Genomic DNA, 23125 nt, shown 5'->3' with positions numbered 1-23125 from the left:
TTGTTGTTTTTTTTTAAACTGTACCTTTCCAAAGACTTTCTTGAGAGTCTGTGTAGTCAAAACCAACCCAAATCTACGGTTGTAGAACATCTACTTAAATGCAGCACATCAGCATCACCTAACGCTTGATCTTACTGGATCTCATAATGGACATATAAATGTGAGGCCAGCTTTTTCAGTATTTTTGTTGCTGATACTGTTTGTATAACTCCTACCAGATGGATTTGAAAATGCATATGAAGATTAAAGCAACTGGATGGAAATGTTTATCTTAACTGTGAGGTGACAGTCATGTGTTTGTAAATAGGTCTGGAAATCTTAGGTGTTTGATGAATGAACTACCAATTTAGAGTATGTGCTATGGGCAGCCTGCGTGTTACAAGATCCTCCTTTGTGAAGATCGTCCTTTGTGTAGTTGATGTTTCTAGGAGGTGGTGTGTTCCAGCTGGAGCTGCTGGGTACATGCTCACCTTGAACGCTTACCAGGTTTCTGAGAGGCTGGTAGTAGAAGGTCTAGGAGATCTTTTTAAAAATGTAATCTAGATATGCAAAAATAATGCTTCTGGAAAACTTGATTTGTGGTGTTTATGTTGAAAGTACTAGATGAAAGACTGACAGCTACAGATGCTCTGAAGCATTGGTGCTGCCTTAAATATCAATGTGGTGAATGAATCCTCACAACTGAGGTGAAATGTCAGTCGTAATTTTTCACAGCAACTTTAAAGTTTAGTTTTATGATGTGTTTTGAGACCATGTAACTACAAAGTATTTCTTTTACCTTAAAGCCATTACAATACCTTTCTAATGACTTTTCCCCCCCCAAAATAGGAGGGAAGGACAGAAGAAGTGGCCTCATTCTGACAATTCCATTATGCCTTGAACAGACGAGTATGGACGAGCTGAGTGTCACACTAGACTACCTTCTAAGTATCCCAAGGTGATTTTCAAAGGCATTCTGTTCAGGGCTGCCTTCTTTTCCAGTGGTGGAAGGGATCTTTTTATTGGTTTTTCTTTTTATTTGCCTTTCAATACCAAGCAAATTTTACATAAATGTTTGTTTAAAATGTGATACTGTCTGACTGAATTAGAAACATACATCCCAATAAACTAAGGGATATCTACTAAGGCTTGCATATGTCCTTTTATTCTGTATGTCTGGCTTTGGGGGTTTTTTGCCTTGTGTATTTCCTCACTCCTTTCTTGGGATATCTTTGGCAATTTCTTTTTAATGACAGTGCACTTAAATTGCTATGTCAATTAATGAGCCATTCTAATGAAACTCCTAAGCTTACAAAGGTAGCATTGCCCAAAGTAAAAAAGCTTCATCCTCTTTCTTTGCTATGTGCCTAATCTTTGTAGCTTATAGTGCTTAAGTTTGCACTGAGTCTAAAATATATGAAGTCTTACTGAAGTTAGTGAGCAACTCAAATGTTTAAAGTTAAGATACTGCTTAAATGTGCTGAACGATGACTTGAGTATCCTGTCATCCAGACCTTGCTGTAAAATCATTGTTGATTAAGTTCTGCACATGTAATCTTGCAAGTTTATAGTGACAGTTCTTGGTCCTAGCTTTGTTAACTGCATTTTTTTCTTAAGATCCAGAGATCAATATTTATCATAGCTTTGTTTTGTTCTCGTGCCACTTATTTAAAAAGGAAAGAAGCCCCTCGGATAAATGCTTGCTTTTGTATCCTTTAATTTCCTCTTCTGAAAACAGAGGAACAGTGGCATAACTAAAGACTCTTTAGTGTACTTTGCTTATTGCAAAACACTAACTGTGTTGTAAATGTTTTTAAAACAATTAAATGATCTGATTTTTTTGTAGTTGAGACTGTTTAAAAAAATTCTGATTGGGGAGAGAGAAGCAAAGAATAAATTCAGGTTGCTTACAAGTAAAACATCAATAGGTATATGAGTATATTGCACAACATTTTAGTCGTGAAAGTTTTAGGGTTTTTGAAACAGCTTGTTGTCTTTTGTAAAGTGATGAAAATCCCAAATGGTCATCCACACAAGTCATCTCATTGACTTAAGGATTTGGCAGTATTTGTGGAACAGATGCAGGCATTGTTGTTCTAGCAAGCATTAATTATTCCACAGTCTCATCCTGATGTATGTTTTTACATATATTAGTGTAAAAATAACTGTCTGAAAATTCAACCAAAGTACTCTTTGTACTTTGTACAAACTGGGAAATCTGTTTGAAAGCAAAGTTCAGTGTTCCCACATCTAATGTTCTGTTTGTCAGTTGTGGGAAAAAATGATCCCTCTTTTATGGTGGCAGTATGGAAAAATCATTGTCGTTTTTGTTTGCATGTTGTTTTTTAGTGGGAAGTGCAAACTTCTTGGCCTAAGCGCTTGCCTTTTTTGTTCTGGAAAGACTTGCTAAACAGTGTTTGAAAAAAGGAGGGGTTTGGGGAGGCGTGTTGTCCCAAACCCAGATAGCTGTCCAAGAAACATTAATGTTACATTTTTCCCCAAGTTCTATGTGTAAGGTAACCTAACACGTTTAACTTTTAATTCAGTTGCGCATGCCATATGTTGTAACTATAACTGTTTTGAAATATGCATTCTAGTGTTGATGGATAGCTGTGTCCAAAATTTGAGAGGCATAACTGTTTATAGTGTCTTGGGTAAAATTTCTTTGGGGAGTGTGTGTGTGTAAAGCTTTCCTCAAACTGCAGACAACTTATTCCTAGTGTTTAAGTCTACTGTTAGGCCTTTCTTTGATGCTGTTTGATGATTTTCTTGGATTCTGAAGGTGTCTTCAGAATTCAAGAAAAATAAAAGTGGCGAAGTTATGCTATTGTCTGTGCATATTGAAGTTTGCTTCCTTTGTTGTATTCTCTGTATTGTAGTTCGAATCAAATGTTGTTGGTTGTGGTTTTTTTTTTTTAAACTTTCATACAAACATTTATGGTTTGAGTGTTGGCTGAACTTTTGCATTTGGTTGGGTGGTTGGTTGGGTTTTTGGTGTGGTTTTTTGTTGTTTTTTTTAATAGGTCTGGTAGTAGGGAAGAGCAGATGCTGATATTGCTAGATCCTAGTGAGCCTAAAGAAGCCATGTCTCAGGATGCTATAGTGACCCTTTTCATCTTGTTCTTAAAACTAGTGGTAGTGTGCCTTTTGCGTTCCTTCTGATTAAACATTGAATGCACAAAGCCTTGAAGTTTCACAGTGCTTCCAGAAAAATCGTATGTGTGATCTTAGAGGTTTCTTAAAACCAAAAGTATCTATGGATTGGCAGCCAACTTTGTAGTTATTTTTTCCTAAATAGACCAGTAAGGTGCCTTTTTTCCCCTTTTTTAAATTCCAAGATAACTTTGTCTTCTACCCATACCTGATGAAGCTCAGCTTAAACATGAAATAATTAACAGTTCAATTTCTCAGTGTGAAACATAATGTGTACTGTTACATGCAAGTTGCTTTGTTTTTTGTAAGCTAAGGAGATCACAGAAATGACTTTGTTTTGTAATTGCTAAAGATTACATAATGCTTTTCTACATCATGTAAATGTCATGTTTTTTAGTTACTTTATAACTTTTGCTGGAAACAAAAATTTCAACCTGAGACATGATATCTAATGTGGTAACTAATGCTAAAAATTATGGGCTCACTTCCATGTCCTCTTCTGGCTGCTGCTGTGCTGTGAGAAGTTAACGCTTCCCAGGTGTTGGTGACATCCAGAGGTTGCTGCCACCATTGAACTCTCTGCCCAGCTGTTGTGAGCATCTTGTTGCCAGCTTCAGTTAGAAATGAGCCGGAGAGGTCTTTGTAGGAATGCACAGAGAGTGAGGAAAGTTTTCACTATTTTCTCCCATTTGGTGTTTGAGCAGAAGTACCTTTGATTTTTTGTCTTTGCAGCTAACTGTTTGCAGCAGTTTTTTTGTAGTATATACAGACTCAAACCTTGTTAGAAGAAAAAGAGATGATGTCAGTCTAAAATACTCTTATAGATCCGTATGCAAAGTCTCTTCTTGAAGAGGCTTTTTGTGCACTGTAATTTCTAGTCCATTTGTTCAGGAAAGAAATTTAACCATGTTTAGATGGTTTCCTGCTTGGACATGCACTAAGTGATGTGTAGCTGTATCCTCAAATCTGTGCCAATTCACCAGTAACCTTGTGAAAACTTACATCCCTTTGTCTTCCTTATGTCAATTGGAAACTGTCAATTGACCTCTTCTTTCTGAGGGTTTTGTGAAGTTTATGGTTATGAAACCTTCTCAGATTGGCTGAAGTTTAAATAAATGCTTGTATTATGAAAAACACTTCAGTAGTACTGAGAAATTGTAATTTGGAATATCTATCAATATGCTTCAGCATTAAAATTGAAAGTTCTTTCTAAATGAGTAATCTTAAGATTTTTTAAGACAGTATTTTTATAAGTAAAAAACTATTTAGTTGTATTTTTCAGTAGAGTTGAAATCCAAAGTCATTGTGATATGACACTTGTTCATGAATTTTATTTTTTTCTAAGTGTTTTTCTTCTTTTAGTGAGAAGTGTAAAGCTAGAGGATTTACTGTGATAGTGGATGGCAGAAAATCTCAATGGAACGTGGTAAAGACGGTTGTGTTAATGCTACAGGTAAATAAATTTTTATACATTCATAGTTGATCAGTTTTATAGATGTGAACCCAATTGCTGTGTTATTGTAGAGGCGGTAATTTCTTTATTGAGAAACAGACAATTTATGGCCTTTTAAAATCACAAAATGTGGTTCTGTGACAGAGTTCTGTGCGGGAAGAAACAATCTGAAAAGCAAATGACACACCTCACTCAAGTGAGGGACAAATTCATTACGTGCTGAGAACATGCAGTTGTAGACCTTTTTCTAAAACTGTTTTAGTTAAAAAAATACAGAAATATGCTCCTGGTGTCGTCAACTGTGAGTAGTAGGAGGGGAACAATGCACACTGATAGTGCAGCTGAGCAGGTCCTGATGCAATATGCTGTACTACTTGATTTCCATTGGAGTTTGCTATAGTTGATTTTGTTGTGTATAATAATCCCAATCACAGATTATATTCTGGGTGCTATACAAAGTAGGTAAAGGAAAAAAAAGTGCCAATTCCCAACTAAAGAAATTCATAACAATTTATTATTTTAGCTTTTCAGAACTGTGGGCTTACAATAAAGTCTTATTTCTGCTAAACAGTATAGGTTATTTTCTGGTCTCAGTGGTCAAAGAAAATGCAAGATACAGCACTCTGAATAGGCTAGAGAACTTGGACTACTGCCTTTCTTGCTGTACAGATGGCTTGTCTTTATCAGAGCAGTTTTTGTCTCAGACTTAGATGAAGCCTCAGAAATTGTGTCAAATATGAATAATTTGATTTTTTTGTCCTGCTGGCTCATTGTTGCTCCTGGGCTTTTTAGTCTGTTTCAAGGTGTCTTTCACCTATTCTTAACTAAGATGGCATTCCTATTAATAGTAATAGAAACTGGATCCATTATATTCTGATTATGATCTTGACTGAGCTTTCACTTCAGCTAATGTACAGTTGTGACATTTAGTGGGAACTTCAGCTAGTGGGGAAGGTACCTATTTGCCCATGCTCAGATTTCAGTGGCTTCCTGTTGGCACACTTCCTGTGCAACATAAGTTGCAAATCCGTATCTTTAATTCGAGAAGGAAGCAATAATGAAGATTTTCATATGTAAACTAGTCACTTGTGCAGACCACTTGAGATTTCTCTCTGCTTGGACTCACGTAGTTCTCAGAGGTGCTGGTTGGTGATCAAAGAGACACTTCTGTGTTAAAAATATTGTCTACGCTTAAATAGTTTTTGTATATTCATTAAATGGTGCAAAAAATGAAATATCTTTTTTTTTTTGGTGCTATGCTTTCTGAGTTGGATGTATATAACTTTTTCAGAATTATATTTTTATAAATAAAACAGGGTGTTTGAAGAGAAATCCCATGCACTGTGTCACCTTTACGTCAGTACTGTGATTATCTAACTGTTGCTTATTGCTATAGCAGATGACTTGGGGGTAATCAGGGAGTCTCTGTTCCTTGATATACATTCAGTGTGACAACATAAAATCATCTTGGTAGATGAAATTACTGTTTTAGGCTGAGGAATGATAATACTTTTATGAATTAATATGCTGAAATGTTAATATTAAGCCCTTTCATTCTAGTCTAAGCAATATGTACTAGAGAAGTATAGGATATAATCTTGACGTGATTTAATAATAAAGTATACAATTCTTTTCTAACTTCATGATTACTGTTTCATTCTACATAGCAAATGACACTGGTAAAAGCTTTGTTGTCCTTAACTTTTTTAATGAAATGCCATAAATAAAATTAAGTCTAGGCAGTAATTCATGTTTTTCTATACTGATGTAACAGGGACTAACGGTTAGGCCTCAGAACTGGGAGTAAAGGGCTTAGATTTTTCTTTTCAGTTCTGATGCGACTTTGCTATGAAATCTAGTGCATACTACTACAAAGCAGGATGGAGCCAACATGTGATGTAGATGAGCAGACTTAGTTTAATTTCTGTCTGTAAATTTAAGTTCTTGAATAGATGATGACATGTAAGTGGAATTCAGTTCTGTGGTAAATGAAGGTTAAATCTTGAATGTTTTACTTATTTTTTTTCCTTTTGTTTTACAGAATGTTGTTCCAGCTGAGGTGTCACTTGTTTGTGTAGTAAAGCCAGATGAATTTTGGGATAAGAAGGTTACGCATTTCTGTTTTTGGAAAGAGAAGGATAGACTTGGCTTTGAGGTATGTAGAATTTTTGTCTGCTTTAATATTCCAGAAATGGTTTTTTTGACTGAAGTAATTGGATGAAAATGAATGTCTCTTTAAAAATAGTTATATTCCAGATGTTTTGTGGATATCCTTAACAAACCACTGTGGCCTTTTAATTTTTCCCTCTTTAATAAGAATATTAAATGAAGTACGTCTCAAATTAGAAATGTGTGGCGTTTAATTCTTTGCTCAGCAAGGATAAAGCTGTTTGATACATATTGCGGATGTTTTGAGTAAGAAACTGTTGTACAGGGTTTAGTGTGAATTTTTTTCATGACTGTTCTGTAATAGACTGTAGAGATGCATATTGTATGGTGTCACTAAACCAGTAGAACCATTTTGAAGAACATCTTGTTGCTGTTGCATGCATGTTGTCTCATTTTTTGAGTTCTTTGACATTAGTAACAAAGGTTGTAGGTCCCTTCAGTTTGCCAAATATAAGCTGATAGTGTTCTTGCCTTGTGAGGCAGAGTGTGTACAAGAGATTACACACTAATGTTAGCAGTTTTAGCAGTTCCGTTCTTTTATCATTTTGAGAGGTTAATGGAAACCTCAATTTTCCCTATTTTTAGAAAATTCTCTCTATCATCAATCTTTCCGATCATTTTTGAAGCTAATCTTGTTTTAACTACAACAGTCATGGAAGATGGTAGCTGAAAGGTTATGTAACTGCTAAATAATATAAACCTAAAGACTTTATTATCCAGATAAAATGCTATTAATTCATATGAATTTTGTCCTGTTAAGTCCTGTATCAGACTTTACCTAGAATAGGTGGCTTAATTTTTTGGAAGCAATTCCTGCCTCTGAAAGTGCTCTGAAGGAGTGTGGGGAGAAGATTCCTATTTTCAATCAGATGACCAAACCTTTTTTGTTTGTTTGGGTTTTTTTTGTTTTTAAAAATCTGTCTTAAGATTCCTTTTATTACATTACTTCTTTTTTTTTTTTTTTTGTAATCTGCTTTAGAGTCTTATAAGTAAGGAAATCCTGCATGTTTGCTTTCAGGTTGTTTACCTTACAGATGAAGATCTTATTTTCTTTTTGACTAGTTCTTTAAAGACACTTTTGAAAAGTAGCCCCAGTTCAACATAGCAATCCAAAGAATCCCTGAACAGCCACTTGTGCGTTTGAAAGTCTGCAGCCAGCAAGATATTCAATAATAAAGGTAGTGAAGTGCCTGAAATTTTGCTACCGGAAGTGGTTCCAACGATGATAATCTTGTGACTTGCATTACAGTTAAACTCTCTTGCATTTCCCAGATGTCTGTCTGTCCCTTCACCTGAATCCCCTGAGGGGACTGGCAAGGAGGTGTGGTCGAAGTATATTTCCATCTTGAAGTTCAGCATGTAGCAGCTCAGTCATAACTTCTTTAATCAAAAAACATGAGTATCAAAAGAAAAAGACAGGAGAATGGTGGTGTCCACCTTTTATAAGATAGCTTATTTTTTGGGCCGAGATGAGAATTAAAAAAGACCTAACCAACCGTCTGAACTCAAAAAGATGATTGAAGAGCTCGTGTTTAGAAAGTGACTTAAGTTTGCAATATTCAGTTTCACACAGATGCTTTCTGGACATAAGGTAAACACCAAAGTCCAGAAAGTGGCAGTAATAAAGGTGAACTCCCCTCCTTAGCAATCCCTACTGTCTAATGTAGGCTCTGTTTTCCCATCTGCACACCTGTAAATATGGTCCTTGGACAGTTCAGGAAGCCTTTGAAGTTGTGGTATAGAAGAATTTTATATAGTGGTTGTTACCGTATACATCATGGTCTTGCCAGTTTGGAAGATAATCCTCTAGAATAGACTCTTCTCGGGTTTTTCTTTAATATGACTCAGCTAGAATCTATTTCTAGGCAAATAAGCAGAAAGCCTACAGAAAATATGTTAACGAAGCAGGGATAATTTTACATGGCTACGATAATAAAGTGATTTTTTTGTTTGACTTTAAGGATTGGCTAACAGTCATTAAATGATAATTCTGTAATGAAACTTAGTAAGCTTGGCAATTTTATGAAGCATGTTCTGTGCCAATGATGATGTCGGCATTGTTGGAATAGACCATTGGAGTTGTGTAACTAAACCTTTTGGTTTGTGTTTCTAAACTACTTTTTTTCATTACTGAACTGTAAACATCTCTCCCTGACCTGAAATTTTGATCTAAGATTCTCTTAAATTAATAGTTCTAAAGTTTCGTGAAGAAGAAAATAGTTAAAGTATTAGAGATGCATTTCATGCAAACGTATATTAAAATGTGTCAGTTGTAAGAAAAGTAGCCAGTGATGTATCATTTTACAAGAAAAATAATCATAGCATTAAAACACAGCAGCTGCTTCCTAGGCAGGAGGAAAACTTTAGATTTGTTCCCTAGTGGCTCCTTGTATCTTGGCCTGATGCATGGGCAGATCAGGAGTTTGTGTGGGTGGGAGGATAATAGCAGGTAGTTGCTGAATTCTCATTTTGGTTGAGGGTAAGACTGCTTGCTTGCACAAGGGGCTACCATCAGCTTTGGGGCAGTTGTCATCTAACTGAGGTTGGATAATGAGCAGCTGTTGATACAGAGTTGCTATAGATGTTTCTAAAGGGACTGTGTGATACCATCCTAGCTCAAGGCTTTTGCTTGTTTTTCTATCTTCTTGGGTTTTTTGTATTTTTTTTTTCTGTGCAATAACTCATATTCTTAAATGGCATTCATCATTAAAGGACAGGGAAAGCTGAAAGAACAGTAGGAAAAACCGTGTGCTTTCCCAGATAATGAAGAATCACCCTTGGTATTAGGCAAATCTTTTGTTCTTCACCATTCATTAACTATTGGTTATCTGTTACTTGGTTATGATTAAGAAAACTGGCTCAGTAAAAATGACCCACCTTCCCTGTGCTCCAAATAATATTTGTGTTAGAGATAGTAGTATGTCTTTGCTCTATTCCTGATATGAGTGCAGAGCACTGATAAAGCTATGGAAGCCTCTAACTCATGCATAAATCTACAGCTGCATAATTGTATATTACTGGCAGTAAAAACAAAACAACACCCAACTTGTGTTTTGGATCATGGGTTAGATTTGCATAACTACTAGAAAAATCCAAGATTGCTTTTGCACTAGTGAAATAAATATGATCTAAAAATTTAAATGAAAGTATGGAATCTTTTTATTCACTTGAGAGTGTAATCTAATTTTATTTGAAGCAAGTGGTGTGTAACTGTGATTTCGAATTTCTAATGGGTCATCACATCTACCTCCTATTTCCTGTTACCTGATCTGTTTTTAATACCTTGCTTAATGTTGCCATATGAAGCCATTAATCACAATGCCTCCCTTTCTGTTCAAAGGCAGAGATCCTTTGCTTCAGGGTGAGATGTGGTGATGATGAGTTGCAAAGCACTGAAAGTAAAAAACTGAGATCAAAAGGCTACTGGGTGGATAAGTATAAAGAGGTGGGCTGATTCAGCTGAGTAAAAAAAGCACATATCCTTATTCCTGGTTAGTATTAGTGTCGGTTTTGGACCTGCCTCAGGTCAATTCCCATTCATCCTCCAGCAGAGCTTTCCTCTGTTCCTTTATTCCTCCCTAAAATGCTTATTAGCAACCAGTTCATGTGTTCATCGAAGCAGTTTTTTCTGGTCCTGTGTCCATGCTTCATAACAGGAGAGTTGCCTTAATAATTATTCCAAGGGTCTCTTTCAGCTGAAATGTGTATGTGTAATACTTAATACTGTTAATGTTTTTAAATGAATGAAGAACAGGGTTTGGATATAGAAATTTTTAACTGTGTTTTGGAGGTGTTGCTTTTTCGGTTTTTTATTAATGTACTCTACACGGTAATGTGAAACAAATCACTTTTTATTAGTAGCTGTAGTGTGTTGTATTTGGTTGTGAGCTTTTCATATGAAGATAACTAGGATAGCTGGAGGAAAATGTTTACCATAAAAGTAGAAGAAACGTACAAGTTCTGCATACATTGTGGTTTGTACACAATGCAAAATTGCCTACAGACTGGTGGAGGTTTTTTTGTGTATGCCATTCATTTAAGGGAATGGGAGGAAAAATAATCTTTGAGCCTGGTTTAGATATTAGGTTAGTCCTTTGGAAATCTGTTTGTGTCGAAAGCAGGGACGAGGAAAGTGTGCTTGTTGTTCTTATCCTTGTGGAAATCATGGAGCAAAATTTAAAAGTTCACTTAGGATTGTGAGATAAGGAATCAAGGGCTAGGTGGTTTTAAAAAAGAAAAAAAAAAAAGAGGAAGGGGAAAAAAGGTGGTAAACTACTGGGAACTAGTTGGAAAAATCAGACCTTAGAGTATATAGCAAAAGGATCCTGATAGTCCTGAAGTCCAAAGTCAGAGTAGTTCTAAATGCTTCACGGTTGCACTGTAGCAGCTAACAACTCTAAGTCTCTAGTAATAGTGTCAGAAGTTGTATGATCTCGTATCAGCAGAATCTACTCTGGAAAATCTCAAGTCTCTAATGTCAGGTCATCAGTATACAGAGGAATACAGAAACCTAAAACTCCATGTTTCCATGGAAAATTTCCTGCATATCAACCTGCTTATGGTCCATATACTTGCATATCAGAATTGCTCTGAAAGAGGTATTAGCTAGCTGACTTCTCTTTTTCCATGTTTTGTAGCTGAAAAATAGCTAGTAAGATCTTGTTATTTGTTTAAAAGTTTAGGAATTGTTGAAGAAAACAACTGGAAAGACTAAATCCAAAGTGATTAGACCATAGTTTTTCATATCAGTCCCCAATTCAAGTAAAGTAACTCTTCTGTGTCTACCTAAGTCAGTGGTACATACCTAAGTAGATACTTGCCTTCTCTAGACTAACAATCCATATTCTGAAAGTGATTAAATGCCTGTTATGTGGCTATAGCAATCCTTAATGTTCCAAAATACAAAAATCTTCACCTTAAACACTTTTTGTGCTTTTTTCTGGTACCGTTGAAAACACACTGTGGTCCAGAACTTTCTATTGTGTTACTACAAGAGGTTTTTATACTGTTCTTGTATTTTGAAATTAACTATTGTAACTACATGTATCTTTATATCTTAGCTCTCAGTATTCTACTTGGAAATTATTGTGGCACAATCATCCCCAATTTATCTTTTAAGAATAATGCTAATAAGCAGAATATTGCTCCACAGAATGAAGAATGAGTAACACTTTGTAGGAAATCTTTAATTTTTGTGTCGAATCTTCCAGTCCATTGTTGTCATGCTGAGGCACCAAAATTTCTAGCTTTCATGGGCTTTCCCAAAAATGCATATAGGAGTTCCAATTTTTTATCAAAATTATGGTTATTTAAATGCATCTCTTTTTTCATCTGCATATATCTTTGTTGCTGCTGTTTTAACACCAGAGGCGATGGGTCCTTTCTTTTAAAAACCTGGGCCAAATCAGGGAATTGTCCCTGTGGAGCTGGAGTACGTAAGTCTGCGTTTACGTCACGTTCTAAATTAAGTCCTAAAGAAGGGTGTGTTGGAAAATACTAGACTGTGTGTGCCTAACAGTCTCTTCTCCGGGATGGAAAAAAGATAGTGTGCTAATTATTATCATGAGCCCTGGAGGGGAATGTGAATGAGTGGGCAAAACCGTGAGTGCTTGAAAGTGAAGGAGACAGTTACTGAGAATGGAGTTGACAGTTAGTCTAGTGTGTATCTAGATTCTGCTAGCTGCTCTTGGGTTTCTAGTATGCCAGATTTCTGTGTGATACTGGCCAGATAAATATTTAACTTGTGTTTCTCAGTGTAATGTTAAAGCAAATGATCATTGTATAGATTAGTGTTCCATTTAACAAATATCACTCTATCTTACTCAGTGTTTAATCAAATAGTGTTTCAAAAAAATGTATTGAAATAATATTTATCATCAAACAATAGGATTATTCTTCTTCTCGAGAAGAGGAAGTCCTTGCTTTACAATTCCGTGGCAATGAATCGCTGTCAGATCAGATATATGGGCAGCTGTGTTTTGTCTGTTAAAAGTGCCATAGTTATTCTTGAAAAATCACCAGGAGAATAGTTGAGGCCATATTTAAGTTTTTCCAGCAGCTGAGTTTGCTGGAGAATAAGCACAGCTAACTTTCAAAAAAAATGCCAAAGATGAATCTGATTGTGCTTTAGAAAGCATTAGGATACACACTTAATTCAAAAAGAAAAAAAAACAAAAAAGTTGCTGTTTTTTATACAAGATCTGCCTTCAGTGTAGTGTGAAAGATGAACATAGGTGTTCTTCGGTTTGGATTTCTGCACAGGCTGCAGTGCAAAGTTATTGTCACAAAATCTCTCCCTTATTCATTGAAGCTTTCCCCGTATTTTTTCAAAGCTGTTTGGATATGTAAGCTGCTGGCATAGCAAATCATCAAGAATCAATCCACTGAGAAAACAGCTTTAATATTGAGCTCAAAGGACTTTACCAAAATTCAGCATTTTATACCTATCAATCAGGCTGTGAGTGGGGAAGAGCTACTTGGGCTTCCCAGTGTTTCTTGGCAGAATTTTTGGGAGATGAACAAAACCCCCTCTACTTACACCTGTTTGAATGAAAATTGTGCAAAATTACCAATCAGCGACCAGATAAGTATGATCAGCTTTTAGCATGCTTTTTAATGTTCTTTTAACAAAAGAAGTGTTTTAGGAATGATAGATTCTTATGTTCCAGTAAGTAAATGAAAAAAGTATTAAATATTTTGATGCTAGTTTATTAAAATTAGTAAATGAGGCAGTGAAGTTCTGTTCATATTGAGTAAATACCTTCATATACTCTTAAGAGTAGCTACATTTGTAGTCAGTTAGATCGCAATGTAACAAAGTGGAACAGGTAATTAAACATTGTATATATTATTGTATGCATCAATGTTCTTGCCATTAGTTGCATTTCTATCACTTTTGCATAACATCAAGCAGCTAATACTGTGTATAATACATACATTCTGTTATTATTAGAGTCTTTTTCTAATGATGCATCTAATTTCATACTAGCATCACTTGCTACCCACGTGATCATGAGGGTTACTTAAAATAAGAGAGCAACTGTGGCATGTGTTGGTAATGCACTTTGAGCCCATATAAACTTTTCAGTAGTTGGGCACACCTGGCTAAGAATTCTTTACAAAGAATTGTGAACTTGGTCAGACTTTTTGGTTGTTGAAGTATCAAAAAACAGAAACAAATAAACAAAAAACACCCATGAAACAAAAAAAAAAAAACCAAAACCAGACTAACAAATTATAAGCAGTATAGATATGTGTATGTAATGAATTATTTTCTCTGTTTCCATAAATTATTTTGTCAGGATTGGCTTTTTTCTATTCTGTGAAATTCAGTGTATTTTTAGGTTTACAGTGTTGTGTAAATGTCAGTTGATAATAAATATTTTTTTCTAAGAGATGACACCAATTATTCTTTTAATCTAAATCTGATTTTTAAGACCTTTTTACTCCTGAGATTAAAAATAGGATTTAGTCCCCTTACAGTGCTTCTGTACCTATTTCCCAGTATAAAGCTTTTGCTCTGATAATAGATGTAGAATATTACCATCCGATTTGTTTAGATAATTTTCTTAATTTATCCTAGTACTGGAATATATTACTCATTGATACCAAGTTATGAAGATTAATACAGATATTTATTTCTCTCAGGAGATCATATGCTTAGATTTTACTTGTTTAAATTTTGTATTCTCAAGGGACATGTGTTGTGTTCTTTTGGAAAGTAACTGCTCCTTTTTAGATTCAGTAATGTGGCTGCTGTGATATTATGCACTTAAGAAAAAAACCACCTTGTTACTGAAATTTTACACCATCCTATCTTCCAATAGCTCCTGAGTTTGACTCTGTGACATTTGTATTAAAGAGCTTTTTCATTTCTTCCCTCAAGAAAGAAAGTTCAGTTGGATGTTTTTAACATTTTGGGGGGCACTTTTATATGTCGTATTGAATATCCAGAATTCCGCTTTGATCTTGATGTCTGCCTCTATCTCATTGCAGATATCAATGAAATTAATTACAAAAAACAGCAAATGACATCGAGAGGGAGGTCAGCTTTGTACAAACAGTATTCAAAGCTCTTTTATTATGAAAGATCAGCATTAGTGGCATTGTTGCATGGGTCAGAATCATGTTACTAGAAAAAATAACTGTAGCCTCACTCCTGAGGAATAAGGGAATTTTGCAGTTGAAGCGCAAGACTTTGCAGTACGTGGGGGTTTTTTGTTTGTTTGGCAGTTCTTAAAGTTGTTTTGATTTTATTCAAGAATACACCACTTCTCCCAAAACACTGTTCTGAGTTATTTCTGCGAAGGCTTTTGCAATGTTTTAGCAGACCAATATTGTACAAAGGAAGTTCGCTGATTAGAGTAGAGCAATGATGAGAGCTGCTACCGCTCTTCTAGGTTTTAAAAAAGACTGAGTACAGATGATGATGATAGGGACTGGTCAGTAGCAAACAGGACATATTTGAAACCTACTACCGCTGTCACTGTTGTCAGAAGTGGGTGGATCAAGTGGGAAGGGAAGTAAAGATTTAAGGATTCAATAATTTATGCTTTTTTTCTGTCTTATCATCTGTGCAGATCTATTCATTTCTCTCTCAGGGAATTTAAGCTGTTCACTTTAATATCCAACTATAGTCTGCTGTCCAAAGGCTTTTACTTTGGATTAAGAAAACTTCTCTCCCCCCCGCCTCCCCTGAGTCAATGTAATAAGATGACTTTGAAAAAAAAAAAGGAAAAAAAAAAAATCAGTCCAGTTGCAAGCAAACAGTGAGTGGGATGTTTCTATTTTTATAACTGTAAATGGTCTTCATTTGTACCTGTGTCTTATCCAGGAGTATTGAGAGCTGGTCAAGCAATAGAAAGCCTCTTCACAGAAGGAGGAGAAATTAAAGATGTTCTCTGTGGTTAGTGGTCTAGTGCAGTTTGGTAATGATAACTTTAGAGGGAAGGATGACAAATAACTCTAAGTATGCCGTTAACAAAGTATTAAACTACTGAGGATTTTGAAAAGCCCATGTGACTAAAAGCTTTGTGAAGCACAGTGGACAATATGTTGATGTGTGAAATTCAAATGCAAAGGTGAAACGCTAATTCATAAAGGAAAACTTTTCAGGATGTGGTAATTTGACATTTATTTCCACAAAAGGTCAAAGACAATTACTGTGATTGGATTTTGAAAAGTTTTAGGAATTTGTGACAGCAAAAGTTTGCATGCTTCAAGTAGAATTCATACCTTTAAGACAAGTGTCTTATCTTCTCCCTGTGCAACATCACACCTACTGTTTTTCAACATTTTTTTTTTGGCTCTTGGTCTATGTTCTTATGGACTGTTTATCTGTAGTAGCTGATTAAAGCAGTATTTCAGAAGCTTCAGAGAGACAAATTGCGCTTTTGACACCTAGAAATAGCAAAGTTACTATTTAAAGCGTATAGAGGGTGTTACATTAGCACTGCCACTAGTCTAGGTCTAGAACAAGAGCTAAATTCTGTTCAGGAACCTCCTTTCTGCCACCACCTTGTCAAAATTCAAATGTTTGTTTACTTTTTGTGGTCTTCAGACAGTTAACCCAGTGAACAGTCAATAAACAGTTTAAGAAAGAAACAGTTTTTAAAAAAAGAAACCTAAAGAATGAATGGTTTTTAGAGCAACGTCTTAAGTTACAACAAGGCTTACTATTGAGGTGGAAGTTTTTCTTTTTCAAAATATTTCTAATACGGTGCAAAAGAAATTTATGTTCTTCCACCAAATATCACTTGTGGGATGTTTTTTTTGTTGGAGGATTATTTTCTCATATAGCTAATATATTTGTTACAGGCAGGTTTTGCTTTGCAGGTGAAAAATAATTTTTTAAATGTTTCTCTGGTACAAGTTTGTAAAGCATATCCCTCGCCTGCTCTACTTCCTGAAGGATCTGAGTTAAAAAAAAAAAAAATCTGAAATAAGTGGTCTCAATGCAGTCCATCCTTTTCTTCAGGCTATTTGGTTTTTTTAGAACTGGTATTTCAGTGATGTGAACCAGCTGCCCTAGTTACTCTAGTTTCCATACCAAAATGTCCTTATTGAGTAAGTTAATCTTCTCCTTTTTTATGAACTCATAGAGATGAAAAGAGAATGTAAAAATTACTTAATATATAAATAAATATATAAAGGAAGAATAAAGGCTTTCTTTTTCTTGGACCTAGAGTCATCTGGGATTTGGGCTGTTACTGGCATTACTTAAAGAAACTACAGGCTAATTCCATTTATGGCAGCTACATACCATTAGGAATGCAGGAGAATAGCCTGTATTTGCTGAATGTTGCTGGAAGATGTTCCTGTACATTAAATATTAGACCATTTGTTTGGAAATACTCTGGATCCTTTAGTTGTAAGAATTGAAAAATCACAAAGTAATTCCAATTGGAAGGGACCTCAGGAGGTCTCTAGTCCAACTTCCTGCTCAAAGCAGGATCATCTATGAGATTAGACCAGGTTATCCATTTGGGCCTTGAAAAACTTCCAAGGATGGAAACTGCGCAACCTTTACTTTCAGTTTTTAAAGGTGACCAAGTTGACTTGCATGGCTTATGATCTTAAAACCTGTCTCGGAGACATAGTATTTTCATCAATGATTTGGTATATCAAATTGGTTTAGTGATCTAAACAGATCTGAACTATCATGAAGCAGTGGAAGACAAAATGCTTGAGGTAATTTTAAGGAGAAAACCTGTAAGTTTGGGGTGGATTTCCTGTCTTCCAGAGTCTGCAGGAACACGGAGTTGGACTAGAAGTAGAAGGCTCTTTCCGCATATTCTTGTCCCCTGCAAGAATATGTGCATGATATGATAGGTTCTCAAAATTCTCTCCAGTTGGATTTTGTTTTTTTGTTGTTGTTTTTTTTGGGGGGAGGGGTGGTGTTGTTGGTTTGTGGTGGTTGTTTTTGGGTTTGTTTTTTTTTTTTTTCCCCCTGGCTATATATTGCCAATATGTCGGCTTCCATAGAGAGTTTTTTTGCACAGGAGTTATTCCAGGCTTAGCATATCATGCATCAAAGCAACCTGTGCTGCCAACTTCTGGTTTAGGTTTATATGAATAAGGCTCAGCCAGGAGCCTCTAGAATGCAGAAATTAAGAATTTAGTCTTCTGACTAGCAGTGGACCTGTGTTTTCCTTTATTTCCTGAAGTACTTGTTGTCTCCTGGGCAAATGACTCAGGCTTTTAAGCATACTAAAATTTGACTACTCATGGAAAGAGTATGGTTGATCCAACTCTTGCTGAGCATATTTGCACAGTAAATGCAGGCACTTAACTTTTATGGCACAAACTCACCTCTGGGACTCGAAGTATTGCAAGAGAGTGATAAAAATACTAAGTGCTTTGCAGTATGAAATCCTGCTACTACATTCACTAAAAATAGATCACATGGTGTATGACCTAATCAAGAAGCATCAGTTACCACCAAGAAAGCAGATATCCAAGAAACATATTTCTTTTTCCTATTGTAAATAGTCAAGGTGGTACAGATGATGCTCTTACGGGATTATGCATGAGATATACACTGCCTATCAAAATTACCTGTCTGTTTTAGGCCCACATTAATAACAACCAGCCATACTTCATTTAAACACTTGGCAATAAAAGGGTCACTTTCTGTGAATCACAGAAAGATCTGCTCAGTACCTTTGGACACACTTAACAAAACTTCACAGGTACTTAGGGAAAAATATAAGCATTGTAGTGTATCTAAAATGTCTAAAGTGTATCTAAAATTTCCTTTATTGTTGCAGGTTATTTTAGTATCTGCGAACAAGCTGACTCGATATATAGAACCATGCCAACTAACAGAAGATTTTGGAGGAACTCTCACTTATGATCACATGGATTGGTTGAATAAGAGACTGGTTAGTTTTCTGTGGTTTTTTTTTCCAAATGTCTCATTCTTGAGCCATAAATTTTTATTTGTGTAGGAACTGCTAAGTGTGTAGCAATTGTCGTATGTGTAGTAGTGCATTTCAAATGCATGAATAGTCTAACTGACATTGGATTTGCTCAAGGGATGATAAAGCTAATGTAATCAATTTGTTGAACCAACAAGTTCCTTAATGAAGCTCTCCTGTAGACCCTCACTCTAAAAGAGCCTCGTACAGTATAGTCACTACAAAGGGAAATTGTTTGGCTGCTGATAGGAGAAATCCAAAACAAGGAGGAAATACTTGGACTCTGCAGATCCTCCAAGGTTTTCTCTTGGACCTTGATTCCTGTGGACTGAGAGCCAGGTTTTAAGCTGTCCTACACTAAAACCTCTGTCAGTGCAGTTTCCCCAGTAGATACAGAGATGCAGTAAACACCTAGGAGCAAATACACCCCTAAATCATTAATAGACCCAAATTGTTTAAGCAACTGTTGGTGTGCATAGCACTCCAGAATGTTTTTTTTAATCTGTTCTTCATTGATAGTTGTTTTTCAGTTACTTAAATTGAATTTTCAAACCAATATTTAATCTTCAATGAAACAGTGTGTTCCTTTCCTGTGCAATCTAGTCTTAAAATGTGCATCTCCTTCTAGGATCTCCAGGTGGGATCCTGGACAAGGAATACTCCACAGTGTGTCCCAACCGCAACTGCCCAAAGCCTTCAAACATACAACTGCAGCCAGTTTAACAGCAGTACTTCCCCCCTCAAGAAATTTGAGGGGTTATACCATGTGTACCATGTTTCTTTTTTGCTGAATCTCGGCAAATTGTGTATTCAGACCTAAGGGCAAAGAGAGCGTAATCTGCTGTGCAGCTTTTTCCCACTGGTCTTTGCATGGCCTTTAGGTGTGTGTGGATTAGGGCAAGGCAGCTTGTTTCTTCTCTGCCTGAAACTGAGAACGCCTGGGACACAGGGGAGGGAAGGGAAATCTAATATTTTTGTTGTCCTTCATTTTTGTCTGGTATATACAAATCTGGCTTTTACTCACTTATTCCTGCATTCGTAAAACTCATAAGGACAGTACTTTCACTCTAGCTGGGACTTTTGCTTTATGTTTAGTTCAGACTACAACTGAAAATTTCTTTCTCCTGTCTCTTCTCTCTTGCCTCGTTTCACTTGTTTTGTATATTAATGAAGAACCTCCTCCATTGCAATTCCTGAATTCTGAAACTAGACAAGAGAGCAGAAAGGTTGTTTAAAGTACTAGCTGAAAAACAGTTTACAACTGTTTACATTTTAATTCTATGGGTGTTTTTTTTTCCTTTTGTAACAACTGAATTTAGCTTGTATTTTATAAACACTCTCTTATAAATTGGCTTTTAAGAGCTGTGCACCTCATGTCCTTTTTGGTTTTCCCTGAAATTTAAGTAGTCCTAGATAGGTTAAGGAAGGTTCATCTGCAGGCTATTGATTAATAATTTATTAACACCTAAAAGTTATTGCACATGTCACTTATGGCACCCGATCATGCTCAGTTCTGTTAAAAAGCAAAAAACAAACAGCCCCCCACCCCCCCACCCCCCCCCACCCACCCCCCCCGCAAAAACCAACCCTCAGAAGTCAGGTACAGAGGAACCATCTGAATGGTGTCTGACTATACAGGCCTTGTTATGTGAGATCAGAAGCTCCTATATTCAAAGAAACTGGTGAGGGTATTTCTTTCTATATAATACATCTTTCTTTTATCTTAGTTATTCATTACAATATACCCATATTAGTAGTGATTAAAAGCTGGAATCTTCACAAAGTTGATTATCTTAATCTATTCAAGTGAGCTGTCAGATGCTTGTGTAACATGCCTTGATTCTCTAGCATTATTCTTAAGATTTACTTAAAGGCTTACATGAAGATGTAGAATAAATATGTCCATAAGAACTTACAGGTTTTGCAGAAATCTCAAAACTTTTTCAGTATTTCAGAATTCAGTCTATCTTTGTTATATTCAGTGTAACATTTACTATCTCCCTAAGGAATCTTAGTGCTCTTAAGTATTCCCTGAAGTAAACTTTATAGTTTCTACTCTTTCTAGGCTACCATCTGAATGTTGGGAAATAAATACACTGTGTAAAGATTGAAGTATGCTAACAGACTAGTGGATAAATTTGCACTGATGCTTTCAATACTGCCAGTTATATAATTTTAATTTCTTAAATTAAAACCTGCCTCTTATTTAGGTATTTGAAAAGTTCACGAAAGAATCAACATCCTTACTGGATGAGCTTGCTCTAATTAACAATGGAAGCGATAAAGGAACTCAACAAGAAAAAGAGAGGTGTGTGGTTCACTTTTTGAAATCAATGCTTTTGGATTATAAAATTTCATTGGAAATCCAAACAATATTGAAAATATGATATGCCTTAAATATTTTGAAATGTGTAAAGAAATTCTGAACGATTATAATGTAGACTACAAAATTCATCAGTCTGTGTGTAGCTGGATGCTTATTTGGTTCTTGACTACATGCAGCTGCACTTCCGTTTTGGTACAATGAGCTGAAAAAATGAGGGCTTTACTGAGTGAGGAAAGAAACATACAGAAACATAAGAGCATCAGGTAGCTCTGACCTTAGTTGAAGTTTTTAGTGCTACTGTAATACAAATTATTTGTTTGTTACTTTAAGTAATTATTTAGTTTATTATTATTAATAATGTGTTTGTTACTTTATTCAAGATCAATAGATTTGAACTTCCTTCCATCAGTTGATCCTGAGACGGTATTGCAGACAGGTATAGTAAGTTGAAAAATGATAATGTTGGTCAATAAAGTAACATTATTCATTTTTAAGCCCCACAGAGGGCACAATAATTATCTTAGCCATCATCAGAATGTAACAAGCTTATCAATTAATGTTATCTGTGTTGGATTTTAAAAAAAAAGTAATGTTAACAAATAAATGGAAGAACTCCAAATGTGTCTCTTTAAAAATAGTTTTTAATAAACCTCATACCATCTTTACAGTATTACCATTATTAATATGTTTAATTTTGAGAATACCTTGTTTCTAGATGGTGTCAATATGTTGGCCTTATAGAATGAATTCGTCTCAGTAGCCACCAAATGGCTACAATTCAGATAGCATTTTCCTACACAATTCTGATAATTTGCATCAGCCTAGTTCTGAGCTGACCATCTGTAAAAGTGAAGCATACGGTCTTTTGACTCTTTGCTGCTTAGACTCTCCCTTGAGCATTAAACAATTTGGGGTTCTTTGATTGAAATGTTTTTTTTTAGGGTGAATTTCCTATTGGCAATAAAGTATAATAGCACTGTTGATTTGAACTAGAAATTTGCTTAAAGATTTGTACCTTTGTAGAATAGGAAGTAATGCATAGTGTTAAGGTGGTGATCAGAGTCTGAGTGCTCAGAAGCCTTATCTTATAGCCTCCTACAAACTAATGTGTGGATCACATGTAATATTTGCCACAGAGAACTGCTGGCTTTACATGCCCTCTGTGTAAAATTTTAGCTTATTTAAATGTAGGATAATATTGTTTGAGTTAAAAGGTGAAACAGTAGTTCCTTGCTGTGGTTTTCAAAATATGAAGTGTCTGTAGACACTGTCACTAGATTTTAGTCTAATTGTGTGTCCTCCTCTAATGGTAAGATTTTTTTGACAAAACAACACTTCAATTTTGTGGAAGTAGATGGCTCCCAAGAACGTTAGTTTATATGCATTCTCTGTTTTCTTAATTATGGCATAATGATTTTTTTTTTGAGCTATGAAGTTTAATATCTTTCATTAAATCATGGGAGTTCCTAAGAGGCAACCTTTCTCTTTGTTAGATTCACTGTGTTGAAAGTTTGAGAATAAAAAATTAAACTCTCCCCAATTAAACTTTCCTATCTCTTAAGGGTAAATATGAACAAACTGAGGTTTTAGATAAAAGGCTTCTGTCTTCCATAGTTACAAGTACTGTTGCTTGCACAAGCTCCAGATTCACATATAAAGTATAGTTCTTAGAATTTGATAAGAATCTAGTTTAAAAAAATGTTTTTACCTTGAAAATGTTAATTCTTTACTGCTGAAACAATACAATAAAAATTCAAAATTATCCCAGCAGAACTACCACCTTGTAAAAGCCTTTAAGTCTGTTTGCCCTGCAGCTATCTGTGCCTATCTGTGTAGTATTATAAAGGTGAAATCCAAGATGTTTATTTCCATAGTATTTGAATTCTTAAGACGTGTTCATTTCACAATAATATATGCTGAGTAATTTAAAGTTGCTTGCTGCAGTCTCCAAAGCCTTTGGCATTTTGATTGTATAGATAATACCAGTTGAATTTAGAGTCTATTTTTCTGCATTTTCCTTGAGGTATTACAATTTCTATTTTAGTGTTAATAATTCCTTTTTCTTTTAGTCAACTGGCAAGTCACCATTTTAAGACCTGCAGAACTGATGATGTGGAATTGGCAGAT

General features: G+C 35.5%; 1 protein-coding gene across 4 annotated transcripts in view; it reads left to right on the top strand.

The window, feature by feature from the left end:
* The window catches only part of SESTD1 (SEC14 and spectrin domain containing 1), a 62004-nt gene that overhangs the window by 17905 nt on the left and 20974 nt on the right, over positions 1-23125 (top strand). For all 4 annotated transcript variants that reach the window (XM_075153352.1, XM_075153355.1, XM_075153356.1 and 1 more), the window contains 6 exons: positions 829-937; positions 4495-4585; positions 6627-6740; positions 18523-18636; positions 20883-20980; positions 21379-21434. In XM_075153352.1, the coding sequence (XP_075009453.1) occupies positions 829-937; positions 4495-4585; positions 6627-6740; positions 18523-18636; positions 20883-20980; positions 21379-21434 (582 nt within the window). The remainder of the gene's footprint in view (positions 1-828; positions 938-4494; positions 4586-6626; positions 6741-18522; positions 18637-20882; positions 20981-21378; positions 21435-23125) is intronic.

This window comes from Calonectris borealis, chromosome 6, assembly GCF_964195595.1.
Source record: "Calonectris borealis chromosome 6, bCalBor7.hap1.2, whole genome shotgun sequence".
Classification (NCBI taxonomy): Eukaryota; Metazoa; Chordata; class Aves; order Procellariiformes; family Procellariidae; genus Calonectris; species Calonectris borealis.
Note: the sequence above shows the minus strand (reverse complement) of the source record. Positions and strands in the feature narration are given on the sequence as shown.